Genomic DNA, 14,275 nt, shown 5'->3' on the forward strand with positions numbered 1-14,275 from the left:
AAACGACTGGTTATATGCGCACATACGGCAGCGCTCGCATGCATTGAACAAAGTTTACAAAGAGGTGAAACAGCTCGGTAGGTGAAGCGATTTTACCCGCCACAACTCTAAATCAGCCGCGTCTGGCTGGTGGCGGTGCTAATGTCCATCCCTGCCGCGCGCGCTCCGAGCCGATCTCAGACTGAGCGCCCCGTTGTTTTTTAATATTTATGGGGATGAAAAGAAATATATTCATAAATACTTTATGGAGTCAAACTCTTTTGACAAAGCTTGAACAAAATACTTTCAAAATTTAAGACTTTATAAAGCCGTGATAAGACTTTTTAATACTTTATAAGGGTCTTAATTTTCCCAAAATTGATTTATCACCTTTTAAGACTTTTCAAGACCCCGCGGATACCCTGTATATGTCAAAAGTTCAAGGAAAATTTGATTTCTTAGTTCATGACCCCTTTAAACTAGAATAATAGAGGCATTTAAAAAATACCTTTGACTATTTCAAGCTGAGAAAGTATTATTATTTTTAAAAGTAAGAATATTGTATGACAAGACAATAAGTGTCATCCTTTCAATTTATTCAATATAAACATGCAGCATTTGAATATAAAGTCTTTGCATGACATTTTCCTGGTAATACAATACATGGTCCAAGACAATAACAAAAGTAGATCAAATAAAGTTGAGACCGTAGATTAATATTTACTTTCTGAAATAAAATGCACATCACACACCAAAGATGACTCTGAGATCTGCCAAAGACAGTTTAGTGAATGAGGATCCAGTTCCAGACAAGACTTTCTGAGCCAGCTCCTTCTTCTTCTCCTGTAGAGAAGAGATCTTGTCTTCCACTGTACCATCACACACAAACCTGTGGAGAGATTGGCCCACACGACACAATGCAATCAATCTGATTGTTTGATTTTTATCTGCAGCTAATGTTTTCTTGCACAATTGACTTCTAACAAGCACTCATCACGTTTGGCATGGTATTGCAGCTATAAGAGCAGGAACAGAAGCAGCTCTGTTGTTTCTGGGCACATTCATAAGGAAATTTCATGTGCTTACTTTGTCCGTTAGATCGAATGATCTGCGAACCCGCCCATACATTTACAGATTTAAACACCAGCTGTAAACGGGAATGTGTCTGCCTTGTCTACTTGTGATCCGATCGACCAAATTGCATCTTAACATCAATCGTAAACAGGGCCTCATTCATGAGCAAACAACTATTTTCTTGCCAGTATGAAACTCATTGACTGTGTAAATGACTATATTGAATACAAAAACTCACCTGTGAATTGTAACATCTCGGGATTGTCCCACCCTATAGATCCGATCACAGGCCTGGTCTTCTAGCGCTGGATTCCTGTGAATGAAGGCCTAATTCATATACATCTTTCTGTTGTCTCTCTCAAGCATTGCACTTGAGAGAGAGTTCGCAGACTGGAGTTCATAACTCCAGTTTGCAACCAAAACCGTTTTGTTTGCATTTTACTGTCTTCAGACTGATGGTATGAACAACATTTAAACAAGCATCAAGAATATCTTACATAAAGGTACTCCATTGACTGATACATATTCATTAAAAGGAACACAACACTATTTTTGAAAATAGGCTCATTTTCCAACTCCCCTAGAGTTAAACAGTTTGACCGTTTTCTAATCCAGTCATCCGATCTCTGGGTCTGACAGTAGCACTTTTCAGTAACATTTCGCTTAAAAAAATGACCAAATAGTTTCAATATTTTTCCTTTTCAAAATTTGACCATTCTCTTTTATGGTCGACGGAAAATTAAAAGTTACAAAGACAGTCTGCATTTAGCGACTTTAAACTCCTCCACCACTGATGACAGGGGAAGCTGGAGCTGGCCCGACCTTATGTAAAGCCCCACGGATGTAAAACTCGGAGGTATTCCCAACCATCTTCTAAGGTGCTTGTTGAACTTCCTCTCCATTTCTTCAACAGTTGATAGGGACACCTTATATACAGTGAGAAGCCACATGAGTCTTGGGAGCAGGCCATGTTGGTAGATCCAGCACTTATATTTCCCAGGCAGGCCAGACTTATCTATCTTCTTCAGCCATTCTTCAACTTGTTTTCCAGTGCTGGAGATGCTGTTCTTATCTGAAAGGGAATCATCAAACCACTTTCCAAGGCATCTAATTGGGTTCCCTTGGATGTTCAGGATCTGTTCTCCTTGAATAAGTAGCTTGAACCTTCCAGTGATTTTGCCCTTTTGGATCACCATGCTCCTTGATTTCTTGGACTTAAAGACCATCTTTGCCCAATTGGCCATACGATCCAGTTCTGCCAGGACCCATCTTGCCTGCACATGAGTTGGTGTTATCATGGTAAAATCATCCATAAATGCCCTGATTACTGGCTTCTGACATCCAGCTGCAGTCTTTGGCCCTCTTGACTTTGTACTCGCTGCAGAGATGATCAGATTCATTCCCATGATAAACAAGATGGGAGAGATTGCGCATCCTGTCACTATCCCCTTCTCTACTGGCTGCCACTTTGTTGTAAACTTGGCAGACTGAAATCGTAGCTTGATGTCTCTCATGTAACTGGTGATCAGTCCCTGGATGTTGTGTGGGATGTGGTAGTAGTCCAAAGCAACTTGGATTAAGTTATGGGCAAAAGAACCATATGCATTTGCAAAGTCATGACAGACAACTGTTAGGCTGCCTTTCTTCTCCTTTGCTTCTTGGATAAGTTGGCTGAGGACCCCTGTATGCTCCAAGCACCCAGAGAACCCTTCAACACCGCCCTTCTGGACAGAGGTGTTAATATATCCATTCTGGGTGATGTAAGCGCTCATTCTCTTCACGAGCACAGCAAAGAAAATCTTTCCCACCACACTAAGCAGGGAGATAGTTCGGAACTGACTGATCTGTGTGGATCCCTGCTCTTTGGGCACAAAGCACCCTTCCGCCCTTCTCCAGCTTGTTGGAATGGTTCCCTTGGACCAAATTACCCGCATAAGCTTCCTCAGCCTTCGGAGGAGATTAGGGCATTTTTTGTATACTTTGTACGGTATACCACTGGGACCTGGAGCCGAAGTTGATCTTGCATGCTTGACTACTTCTTGGACCTCTCGATGATGGACACTCTGTACTGAGGGATGTAGACGGTGGGTCAGTGTTAGTAAGGCCATGATTTTCTTCTAGGGTTTCGTCTCTTGTGGGGTCACTGAATGCCTCCTCAACAGACTGCTCCACCTCCTCTTTGGAACAAGTCCCAGACCTCGCCTCCCCCAGAAGTGATTTGGTGGAACGGTAGGGGTCCTTTATAAACTGGGTCGTGCAGCTTCCTGCTTCTTCCTCCTCTGCTTGAACCTCTCAGCTCTTCTTGTTCTGATGAGCTGCTCGCGGAGGCTGGCAGGCAGCTCTTTTATTCCTTCCTTTTCTCCTGCGCTTGCCAGTTTGAACTGCTTCCTTAGGGTTTTGATCTCCTTCCTAAGTTGTTTGATCTTTCTTTCTCTTCTGTTGTCCTGCTTTTCTGGTCTTGCTTTATTCTCTCTCCTTGGCACTGTTCCAAACCGTTCCTTTGCCACATTGTAGGTGATGGCTGTCAGTACATCCACCTTCCTTTCTGCTGATCCTGCCTGAACTGCTCCAAGCAGTTTGTCCAGATATTCATCTAACATGGACCACTCCTTCCCATCACTCATTTTGGGCCACTTGAGTCATGCATATGTTACCACTATTTTAATTAATTTTTATTTAAAGCACTTTGAATTGCCATTGGGTATGAAACGTGCTATAAAAATAAACTTGCCTTGCCATTTTCTGTCGGTCTTAATACACAATGTAACTACAGAAGAGTCAAGTTTTAAATCGGAAAAATATTTAAACTCTTTGGTCATTTTTTTTTAGCGAGATGCTAATAGATTAATCAGATTCAATGATGTATGCTAATCTATGCTAAAAGAGCTACGGCCAGACCTGAAGATTGGGTGAATGGATTCAAAATTGGTAAAACTCTTCAACTCTAGGGGAGTTGAAAAATAAGCCTATTTTCAAAAATAAGGGTGTGTTCCTTTAAACACCATTAAAATCTCTTGAGGACCTGTGAAGTGGCTCACCAGTGCATGTCAATGAGAAACAGATGATTCCCTCCAATCAGATTGATGCCCACACCTCCAGCACACAGAGACACCAACATCACCTGTGATATCAAACAAACAACAAACATATTGCTTCCTAATTTCAGTGGGCAAAGTAATTGACAGCATTAACAGGTACTCAGGCAGTGAGATTACCGCCATTCAATTATACAATAAATGAAAAGTTTAACTTTGACCCCCTGTGATCTCAATGAGAAGAAATAAGCCACATGCCTGTGGTCCTTTGGGGTTAGTGTTGAACTCCTCCACTAGGTCCATTCTGCGTTTGGGATTGACTGTGCCATCAATTACTGCAAACGTCAGACCCATTTTCTTCAAGTGAACAGCAACAATGTGCAGCATGCTGGTCCACTGAGACACAATCACACTGCCAAGTGATTCCAACAGTGAGAAAATACAAAAAAGTACAAACTGGTTTTGGATAAGGAATCTCAATAAAGTCAGACTGAGAAAAATAACAATATACATTCAGATAAAACACATAGTGAAGAAAACATGCTGAAAATTAGAAACCTTTATCTATAATAGAATATTCAGGCTTTCTAAACATTATTCATGTGGATCTACTACTGATCAAATATACTTAAACTGTAGTTGACATACCTTTTTTGATCTTTCTTTCTAATTTCTCTCAACTCTGTCAGTATGGCTGAAATCTGAAATAAATAACATCACAAAGAGAAGTGTCAGAGATCTTTTATGCTAAAAATAAGGTGGCTAGTGCAGAGGATGTTCACCTTAGTGCTTTCACGAGTGTCCTGGAAGAGCTCAGAGGAGAAGCGACTGCCGTTGAGGGAGACAGTGTCTTTAGGTTCAGAGTCTGAGGGCTCAGTCAGAGACAGAGCGCACAGTTGTTCTTCTAGAGAGAGAGCTACACCATCCCCCTGCAGCTCTGACTGATCCAGAGTCTGGAAAAACACATAGATGCTGCATGAGTACGTGAGTGTGTGTAATAAGTGTGTGTGAGACAGAGAGGAAACGTCACCTTCTTGAGCAGAGACAGGTGGCAGCAGCACTGCCTGAGACGCAACAGCAGTGACAGGATGTGGATGGTGCTGGAGGCCTGAGGCTGCTGAGAGGAAGACAGCGAGTCCTGCTGAGACATCCCAAACTCCCGTGCAACTGAGACACAAACACAATCATTACAAGAAAACTATAACAATGCCAATACATTTTAAGTTTATATTGTCCATCATGTTACAAATATGAAGATAAAGAGATAAATTAGACAGCGTCTTTTTTTTTTTCCATTGTATTGACTGTGCCCATTCACACCTCTCTATGGCCACTCATGTGTACAACCACCCATGTGTACAAGCCATTAACAATTTAGCAAGTCAATGGTTGAACATCACATTTAAACTCCTAATTTTGGAATATGTATTTGAAGCTTAAGACTGAGAACTTAAGGCTTAAAACAACAGAATAAATACACACAAATACTCAGCCCTTAACTAAGAATGTTATGCCAGAGACTGCTTGCCTTTCTCAAAAGGATTACTATTGTCTCCCTTTTTAGTGTTTCCTTCTTCATGTCTCTTAAGATAGTTTTGGAGTGTGGACCTGGGGAGGAAGAACACAAGCCAATGTCCGTATGAGACATCATGCACACAAAACTTCAAGAAATGGACATATCGACTGAGGTTCAGTGACATGGTATACCTGGATTGTGCAAACACAACATCATATACAGCCTGCTCATCTTCAGACAGCTTCAATCTGTGAACCTCACAGGTCCGATCAGGCAGAGACACCTGAAACAGTCAGAAGCACAAACGTTACAAAAATCCTTCAGGAAACCAATTTGCCAATACATTTATTTTATAGAGATTAAACTCACAAAGAGCAATTTCTAGTTTAAAGAAGTAGTCTGAGCATAGCAACAACAAAATAAAAAAAAGTATGCTCACTATAGAAATTTCCAGGATATTTTTGGATTTGATAGATTTTCAGGTCAGGAAACCATTTTGAAATGTTGTTAATATTTCCATTTTACTTTTTATTCATTTCAATACTATGAATACAACATGTGTGTGTACCAGTGGTTTCCCAGTAGAGTCCAGCTGGTTTTTGGTCCTGCGAAGCAGCAATGCTCTGGTGAGGATGTTCAGTCTCTCTCCTCCTCTCTTTGAGCCATTATCCACCTGAGCCTTCCACAGTTTATACTCATCAAATGGAGAGCATCTCAGAAATCTGCATAGATGCATATATGGATTTTAGAAATATTGTGATTAAACTTTGCCTCATGTAAATGCAATACTTCAATCAAATGAATGCGATTAAGCTCATTGTCCTAGTAACCATATCCGCATAGGAAAGAGCAAAAATGTGTGTATTCGAACAGAGCTGTAAACACTTAAGCATGGTATGTGGCCTTGCATGCGTGCCCTCCTGAACTATGGAAGAATCTACTAAAAACCAGATGACTGTTCAGACTGTTGTTCAAGCTAAGGAATGTGCATCTCAGAGTAGGATACCAGCAAAGCTGATAACAGGTTTTAGACATCGGAGACATTGCACAAACTGATCAAATTCATAGCTTCAAATTCAAGTCTTTGGATAAACATCTCCCAAAAACCAAAAACATTCCAGTTTATTTTAATCTGATTTCAAACAACATATGGGGTTTAGATAAAGACTCTAAATATCAAAAGCCATGTTTATTTTTCTGTTCAGGCTTCACAAAAAAATGGATATGAATCAGAAAAAAATATATATAAAAATACTAATTTTCCACCTTATGTCTACAATTTTTTTGCTGCCTGTCTGAACAAAGTCCTGGGATATGTATTGAAATGCAGCAAGAAAGAGTCAAACTGATCATACTTGAGCAGTGAATACATATCCAGCAGGTTGTTCTGAATGGGGGTCCCAGTGACAGCCCAGCGGGATCTGGCGCGCAGCTTACAAACTGCCATGGATGTCTGAACTTTAGGGTTCTTAATGTTGTGAGCCTCATCAAGAATCACTCGTGCCCAGGCAACACGCAAAAGAGGAGGCAGGTCTGAGGCCTATGACCAGAAGAAAAAGCTAGTTAAAGAAACTTCTGAGTAATACTGGGTCAACAAAGCAAACAGGTCCAGGCCCTTAAACATCTCAGCTAATCAAATAAATAATTCAAATGCTGTGGTCAGTATTAATACCAGATGATCAGAGTCCTCAGAGGGTTTCTCCGCATCCCCCTTCTGCACAGGGATCTCCTTAGATACCAGACTGTATGTAGTGATCACCACATCATGCTCAGCAAGGCTGGTGGAGGCCAAGAGAGAATAAAAGATTAAGCTAGATGATAACCAAAAGCAACATGAGAAAAACAGAAAAAGACAAAAAAGAACTTAACAGAACTTATACGTGTACTGTTGCTGCTTTTAAGTATGCAATGTGTGCACACAAATATTTGGACGACAAAAAAATGTATGAATTACATTGCATTTTTAAACAAAGTATAAAAAAAACAATACCTATAAGTAGCCCAGTATCATAAAAAAAATTTGGGTAAAAAGGGGGCTGACTTCATATCCACTAAAAATGCATTTAGAAAGTATAATATTGTATTTTGTATTTCATGTAATTAAAAATATAGAATTAAGTACTTTTTGGCTCCACTGAATGTGTAGGCATATGTGTTTGTGTGTATGTGATCCTTCGGTAACACTTTAGTTAAGGGTCCAATTCTCACTATGAACTAGTTGCGTATTAACTTCCATATTACTGGGATATTGGCTGTTTATTATTTCTAATGAAGCACATATAAATGCTTTATTCTTAATGACCATATTCTACATCCCTTATACCTAAACTTAACAATAAATAGACTAATACTAACAATTAATAAGCAGAAATAAGGAGTTTATTGAGGCTGAAGTCGTAGATGATAGTTAGTTAACAGTGAGAATTGGACCTAATCTAAAGTGTGACTGATCCTTCTGCTGTTGGTGTGTATGTGAGCCTGTGGCCTACATGCTTGAACTCCTCTGTCGATTGGGGCCATGGTACAAATACACACTGAGGCGACTACTCTTCACACGCTTGTCAATCTCGTTCTTCCAGTGATGCACCAGAGAAGCAGGACAGATGATCAATGTCCCTTGAGAAGCCACTATGGTTGAATCTGAGGATGGTAATTATGATACATACAATTCTGCATCTGTTAGATTATACAACAGCTAATCAGATAAAACACACTGAGGCTGAGCTATTAATTAGTGATGATACCCTTTTTAGAGAGCCATTCCTCCAGCTTTTCATCCTTCTTCTTCTGAGACAGAATGAGGGAGATCATTGTGAGGGTCTTTCCCAGGCCCATGTCATCAGCTTAACAAAAGTAAGTAAGTAAGAAACTAAATAAATAATAATAAAACAAGTTTAAGGAACCCTTTAACATACTGTAATAACATTTACAGTTATTAACATCATAAATCTAGAAATTGATTTAAATTGATGTTCCTTTGTAACTATCATTTGTGTTATAAGTATTACATAGGTGTTAAAATAAGCTGAGGGAGTGGCAGTAAATTCTCTCTATTCTCTGACTGATATAATGAATCTATAATAATTTATGCCACTTTCAGAAATCTATGGAAACATTCTCATGGATATATTCTTCTGCTATTGGAGCAAATATACTTGTGCTATTTACCCCAACCTCTAAAAACCATGGAAATGTAAGTCCTTATGCAGACTGTGAACTGGATGTTGTTTAATATTAGGCTAAAAGAGGTTTCCTGCATTATGATAATTGCTCAGGTAAATAATTATGAGTGAGTAAATAATTACACATTTTTGGGTGAACTATTTATGTGTATGTTGACTGTACAGAACTTGGGTCTACATGTGCAAGCCCTGAGAAGATGATCAGGATGTGATGCCAAGTGGTCTTGTATCACACCGTGACCATCAGTGTTTTGCAACATTACATTATTAATTAATTTTTAATTAATTAATTAATTAATAATGTAATGTTGCAAAACTCTGATGGTCACGGTGTGATACAAGACCACTTGGCATCACATCCTGATCATCTTCTCAGGGCTTGTTATCCAGTAATGACTGGCTGAATAAACAGAATAATTCTGCACAAAAAACATGATAAATTGAAACAACAATTTTAAAAAGAATATTACCCAAAATTCCTCCGCAGGGTTTCTGTGTCTCTCGCCACAGCAGCCAGGCCAGGGCTCTCCTCTGATGAGGCAACAGCTCCACCTTGTGAAACAAGCCCATAATGACAAAGTCAGTTTATTATTATTACATTTAGCTGTTTTAGTTAGTAAGATGACAAATGATGTGAATTGACTTTCTTATATCATCTCATTAAAAAAAGCCTTATTTAAGCATTCCAAGAAAAATGTGAAATTACCTTATTATGCAATTTCTCTCTTAAAGCCATTTTCAGAACAAGTTTCAAACACCCACTAAACACTGCTGATCTTTTATTTAAAATGTGGATAGTACAAACCATATACTCGTAGTAACTGAAGTTAATTAACTAAGAGCAATATCATCAATATAAAGTGTATATCTGAAACAATTGTAAATAATAGTAATAATAATAATAATAATAATAATAATAATAATAATAATAATGCCAATGTTTAAGAGTACAGTATAATAGATGATCTCCTAGCTAAAAATAAAAAAAATAAACAATACATTTATTTTCATGATATATTAATATCTCTTTCTAGCAATAGAACTGCATAATTCAATTTCTGTAAATTACACTATGATGGCATTATGGTGTGTTTATTCATGCTTTAAACAGTTTAAGAATGAATGAATGGGATCAACAGAATAACACTGATTTATAGCCTGAACTGACTTGCCTTGATTCCTTTGGGATCCGGTACCTCTGTGTCTTCTGTAGGGCAGGACTCCAGTGAGTCGTGCAGATGGTCGATGGTCTCAGTGGTGGCATTGCGAACAGCCAGTAGTCTGTTCTCAGTCATCCTGCCACCATAGAAAGCCTGGCTCTGAGGATTCACTGAACAGACAACCGGCCAAATCAGAACATCAATACACTTACTAATGAAATGGGCACAGAAAACACCAGTTTGTAAGAGAAGAATGAGATCAAAAATTATACCTCCATACATCTGGGAGTAGCCTTGGCTCAGGTTCAGGCCCAGTGAGCCACTAGAGGATTCCTTCAGCATGGGAGCAGGAGCTATGGGCAGGAGGATGGTGCCTCCAGGACGACTGAATGGATTGGAGAGGCTGTGTGTGGGCTTATGTTCTGTATCTGCTCTGTCTTTATCTTGAGACCCTATATTTAAATAATTCAATTAATTAATTAATTTATATTTTAACAAATTTTCCACAGTATGAGGGTATTATGTGTATAAACCTTAATTATAATTAATTCATAAACGTCATTATATTATTGGGGTGTCGCACCAAATTATATTTTACAACCTTAAGATTTAAAATCAAAAAAGTTGCCCTGCATATCATCAGATTTATTGACCTTGCCAAAGTCATTGGGGTCTGTGGGGATCTTCTTTATTATATTATTACTATTATTTATAAAACATGATATTTGCATGATACGATTTTGCTAATAACTAAATAAGGTTTTCAAAAATATAATTCCTATATTGAGGCTTTCATTCATTCTAACAGCAGGACAGTATCACCCTCACATTTACACTACCATTTAACGAGGTCTGATCGAATTTGATACAGTAAAAGCAGTAATATTGTAAATATTATTTTAAATAACAGTTTTTTTATTTTAATATATTTTATGTGATTTATTCCTGTGATTATTCCAGCATCATTACTCCAGTCTCTTCCAATGTTGAAAACAGTATCACTGCTTAATATTTTTTATGGAAACCATAATACACTTTTTCTGGTTTCTTAATTGAATAGAAAGATCAAAAGGAACTTATTTGAAACAGAAATCAATAAACATAAACATAAAATGTCTTTATTGAGACTTTTGATTTATTTAAAAAAAAAATGTAATTACTGACCCCAAACTTTTCAATGGTAGTGTATTCCACCCCTAAAAAAACCCAGCTAAGTACATTTTGATTTGGAAATTAAAAACCTGCACATCATAGCAGAAGTTTATACTAGTCACATATGAATAGCATCAGTCTCACCAGACAGAGAAGGTGTTGTCAAGCTCAGAGACTCCAGAGCCTCTTCCAGTTCTTTCACCTGACTCTTCAAACGCTCTCCTTTATCTGGCAGAGCAGACACATTCACCACTGAAAGAGTGGCCTAAGAAAAGACGGAGCACCGATAAAAAGTAAGTGTTAAGCAAAAGAAGTACATTATAACACATTATATAACACTATTATTGTAACTAAATACTAAATACAAGCAATAAAGAGCGAGTAACCTTCTTCTGCTTGAGCTGGGCTGTGAGATGGCTGTGGAGTTCCTCAGACTGACCCTGGACTTTAGAAGCAGGCTGGAAACCAGGGTAAGAGGTGAGTGTTTTCTGAACAGGTGCAGCTATAGTCGGAGCACTCTGCTGGCTGGGAGGCTGCACCGACACCAGCTGAACATCATCATCCTCATCACTCCACTCACCGAACTGCGCTATGCCCTTCTGGTCCTTCTCCTGACTCTGGCTTGGTACTGTCTTCTGTACATTAAGTGCTGATGGCTTTTCAGAAACTGGCACATCCCGTGATGTGGAGCAAGAAGGGGACTGGCTCTTGGTCTGCAGGCATTGAGCTATATCTGTAACTGGTTTTGAATCAGAAGTGCTTTGCTTGTTTGAGCAGTCATCCTTTGTTTTATTATCTACTGAAGGTTTCTTATCACATCCAGATGAGCTCTTTGAAGGGCTCTGTGCAGAACTGCCTGTTTTTGTAGGCTTCTGTTTCTGCTGGACTTTGATGCTGGTCTCAGATTCACACGGTCCTTGAACACTCTCCTTTACAGAGTTTGGACTCTCAGGAAATGTCTCATCCTCAGCTGTGCTCCTAGGTCTCTCATCATCAGATACTCTCTTCTTTATCTTCATCCCAGCGGGAAGCTTCTTGTTCCTCCAGGACTCTGAACCTCCAGAGTCTCGCCCCTCTCTGTCCAAGACACTTTGACCATCCGGGCCACTCTTATTATTCCCTTCCATCTCTGTTATCTTGAAGTGCTCTTCTTTCTTTTTAGCACTGTCATGATCTTCACTGTTCACATGTTTATTTTCACCATTAACCACTCCTCTATCCTTTTCAGCATCTGGATTCCTCCTGTGTTCTGAAGATTTGTCTTGTTTTGTCTTGACTTTAAAAGGGTTTCTGACTGGAGTGAGGCTGGAGGATTGAAGATTTTTGTCTGACAAATCAGTCTGTCTCTCAGGGTCTTTCTGCAAGAAGGTGAAAGTTTAAAAGACTCTACTTATGATTTAATATATAGAATATAATATATTTATATATTTTTAAATAATCAAAGTGCACCTCTCTCCATGGAATACACCCACACCACTTCTGTCCCTCAGTTTTTCCAAGCATACAGCGATAAAACAACCTGATTATGAAAGAAATAAAGTATTAATGGTGTGGACTGACAATCATTTACTTTCTTCCTTTCACTATTATATTACAGAGATTGTTTGGAGATTTGAAAAATGTGACCAAGCCAAGAGAACGAGTCTCCATCCGATCAGTTTCTGCCTAGAGACATTCAGAGATGTTTAGACAAGAGTCATCTGGGATTTGTGACTAACTAGACAAACCTATGACACTTATTTTTGAATTAAGGAGATTGAGTCTTTTATCTCAAAGTAACTGCATTCATGTAGTGAAACAGAACTTTTATGAAATTATCATAATTGTAGCAATAAAACAACTAACTGATTCTGCATAAGATTTCAAAAACTATGTTAATCAGTCATTGCTGTATCCTCTCAATTGACCAAACCAATGTTTTTCATTGTTCATATTAGTTTCAACTATATCTGTTGTCCCTAACACTATACATTTTCAGTCTCATAAACATGTATGTAATAGAGTAGATAGGTATACATAACCCTTACTTGTATTTGTCCTGTTTTTCACTGTAAATTAGTGCTTGAAGTTCAACCATGGAGTCCTCATGCTGAAGGCAGTGAGATGGGGGGATCCTGAAGAACACACATGATATACTCAGAGCAGGGTAACACCACGAGAAAATGAGAAACAAAACCACTTATTCTCCTGTGAATGTGCCCAGTAGATGTAGTGGGGGAAAACAGTATGCTGATATTATTTTAATGCATAAAGGCGTGTAAACACTTACTCTGTAGGCAGTGAAAGGTTGCAGGGCGTTGCATCACGCGCAGTGCAAACATAGAAACTTTTGCCTTTATTCGGTCCTTCCTTTACACCAGTCTTTAACAAACATGTAAAACCTGAATAACACAAGTACAATAAGCAAATGTTTCCTAAATAAATTAAAATGCACTTTCGCACCATGTATCAGAAGACAACAAAAGCATACTGCCGGGAGCTATACAACTTGTGAACACAAACGGCTTACAGAGTAAAAATGCTCAACAATAATCTTTCTCTGATAAACGAGTGTACAGTAGCCTACTCACCGTGTTTTTCACACAAAACTCTTTCCATCTTCTTATGACAGCGGCTAATTTCATTCACTCACCGGCTTCACTTTCACTATGAACAAAAACTGGCGCTGCTGTCGCTGTTCTGATGACGTAATCGAACTGTAGCCAATTACTAAACAACCGACCTATTGTAACTAAATTTGCACATCAGACACAAAATGAGCAGTGGTGTTTTGGCAGAAGCTATGCTAAGTTGCATGGTACATTTTGTACAGGCATGTTGCTTGACCAAACATGCCAAATGTTCACACTTTCTTTGGCTATTCCAGCAGATGGAGTCATCTGCACATGAAAGGATAGAAGTGATGCGTCTAGTTTGTGTTTTGAATATGATACATAAAGGTGTTAAATATGAGCTACAGTCACTGTGCTGCTCACATATAAAGGCCTACTAGTTCCCTGCCAGCTGTCACGGGAAAATCGTGAATTTTATCTGGGTGGATGCACTGATGACCTAATGATTTCCATTTTTTAAAAAAATGCTACGAATAGGCCTATACAATCCATCCACAATCCATATAGGCCTACCTACCCCATATTGAGCTATAACTCATAGGCGTATTTGAACATAATCTGGGCC

General features: G+C 38.8%; 1 protein-coding gene across 1 annotated transcript; it reads right to left on the reverse strand.

Moving 5' to 3' along the window:
* Positions 1–572: 572 nt before the first annotated feature.
* On the reverse strand, positions 573–13,912 carry ttf2 (transcription termination factor, RNA polymerase II). Its single transcript, XM_067444984.1, has 23 exons — positions 13,669–13,912; positions 13,368–13,479; positions 13,126–13,212; positions 12,548–12,617; positions 11,485–12,456; positions 11,243–11,363; positions 10,219–10,398; positions 9,959–10,116; positions 9,257–9,338; positions 8,349–8,447; positions 8,094–8,244; positions 7,277–7,382; positions 6,960–7,144; positions 6,173–6,326; positions 5,796–5,887; positions 5,617–5,696; positions 5,119–5,255; positions 4,871–5,041; positions 4,737–4,789; positions 4,347–4,500; positions 4,092–4,174; positions 1,292–1,366; positions 573–868 (listed from the first exon to the last, which is right to left on the reverse strand). The coding sequence occupies exons 1-23, from the start codon at positions 13,694–13,696 to the stop codon at positions 724–726; spliced, it is 3,495 nt and encodes a 1,164-aa protein (XP_067301085.1). The 5' UTR covers positions 13,697–13,912; the 3' UTR covers positions 573–723.
* Positions 13,913–14,275: the final 363 nt, after the last annotated feature.

Source organism: Pseudorasbora parva, chromosome 5 (assembly GCF_024679245.1).
Source record: "Pseudorasbora parva isolate DD20220531a chromosome 5, ASM2467924v1, whole genome shotgun sequence".
In the NCBI taxonomy this organism is placed as follows: domain Eukaryota; kingdom Metazoa; phylum Chordata; class Actinopteri; order Cypriniformes; family Gobionidae; genus Pseudorasbora; species Pseudorasbora parva.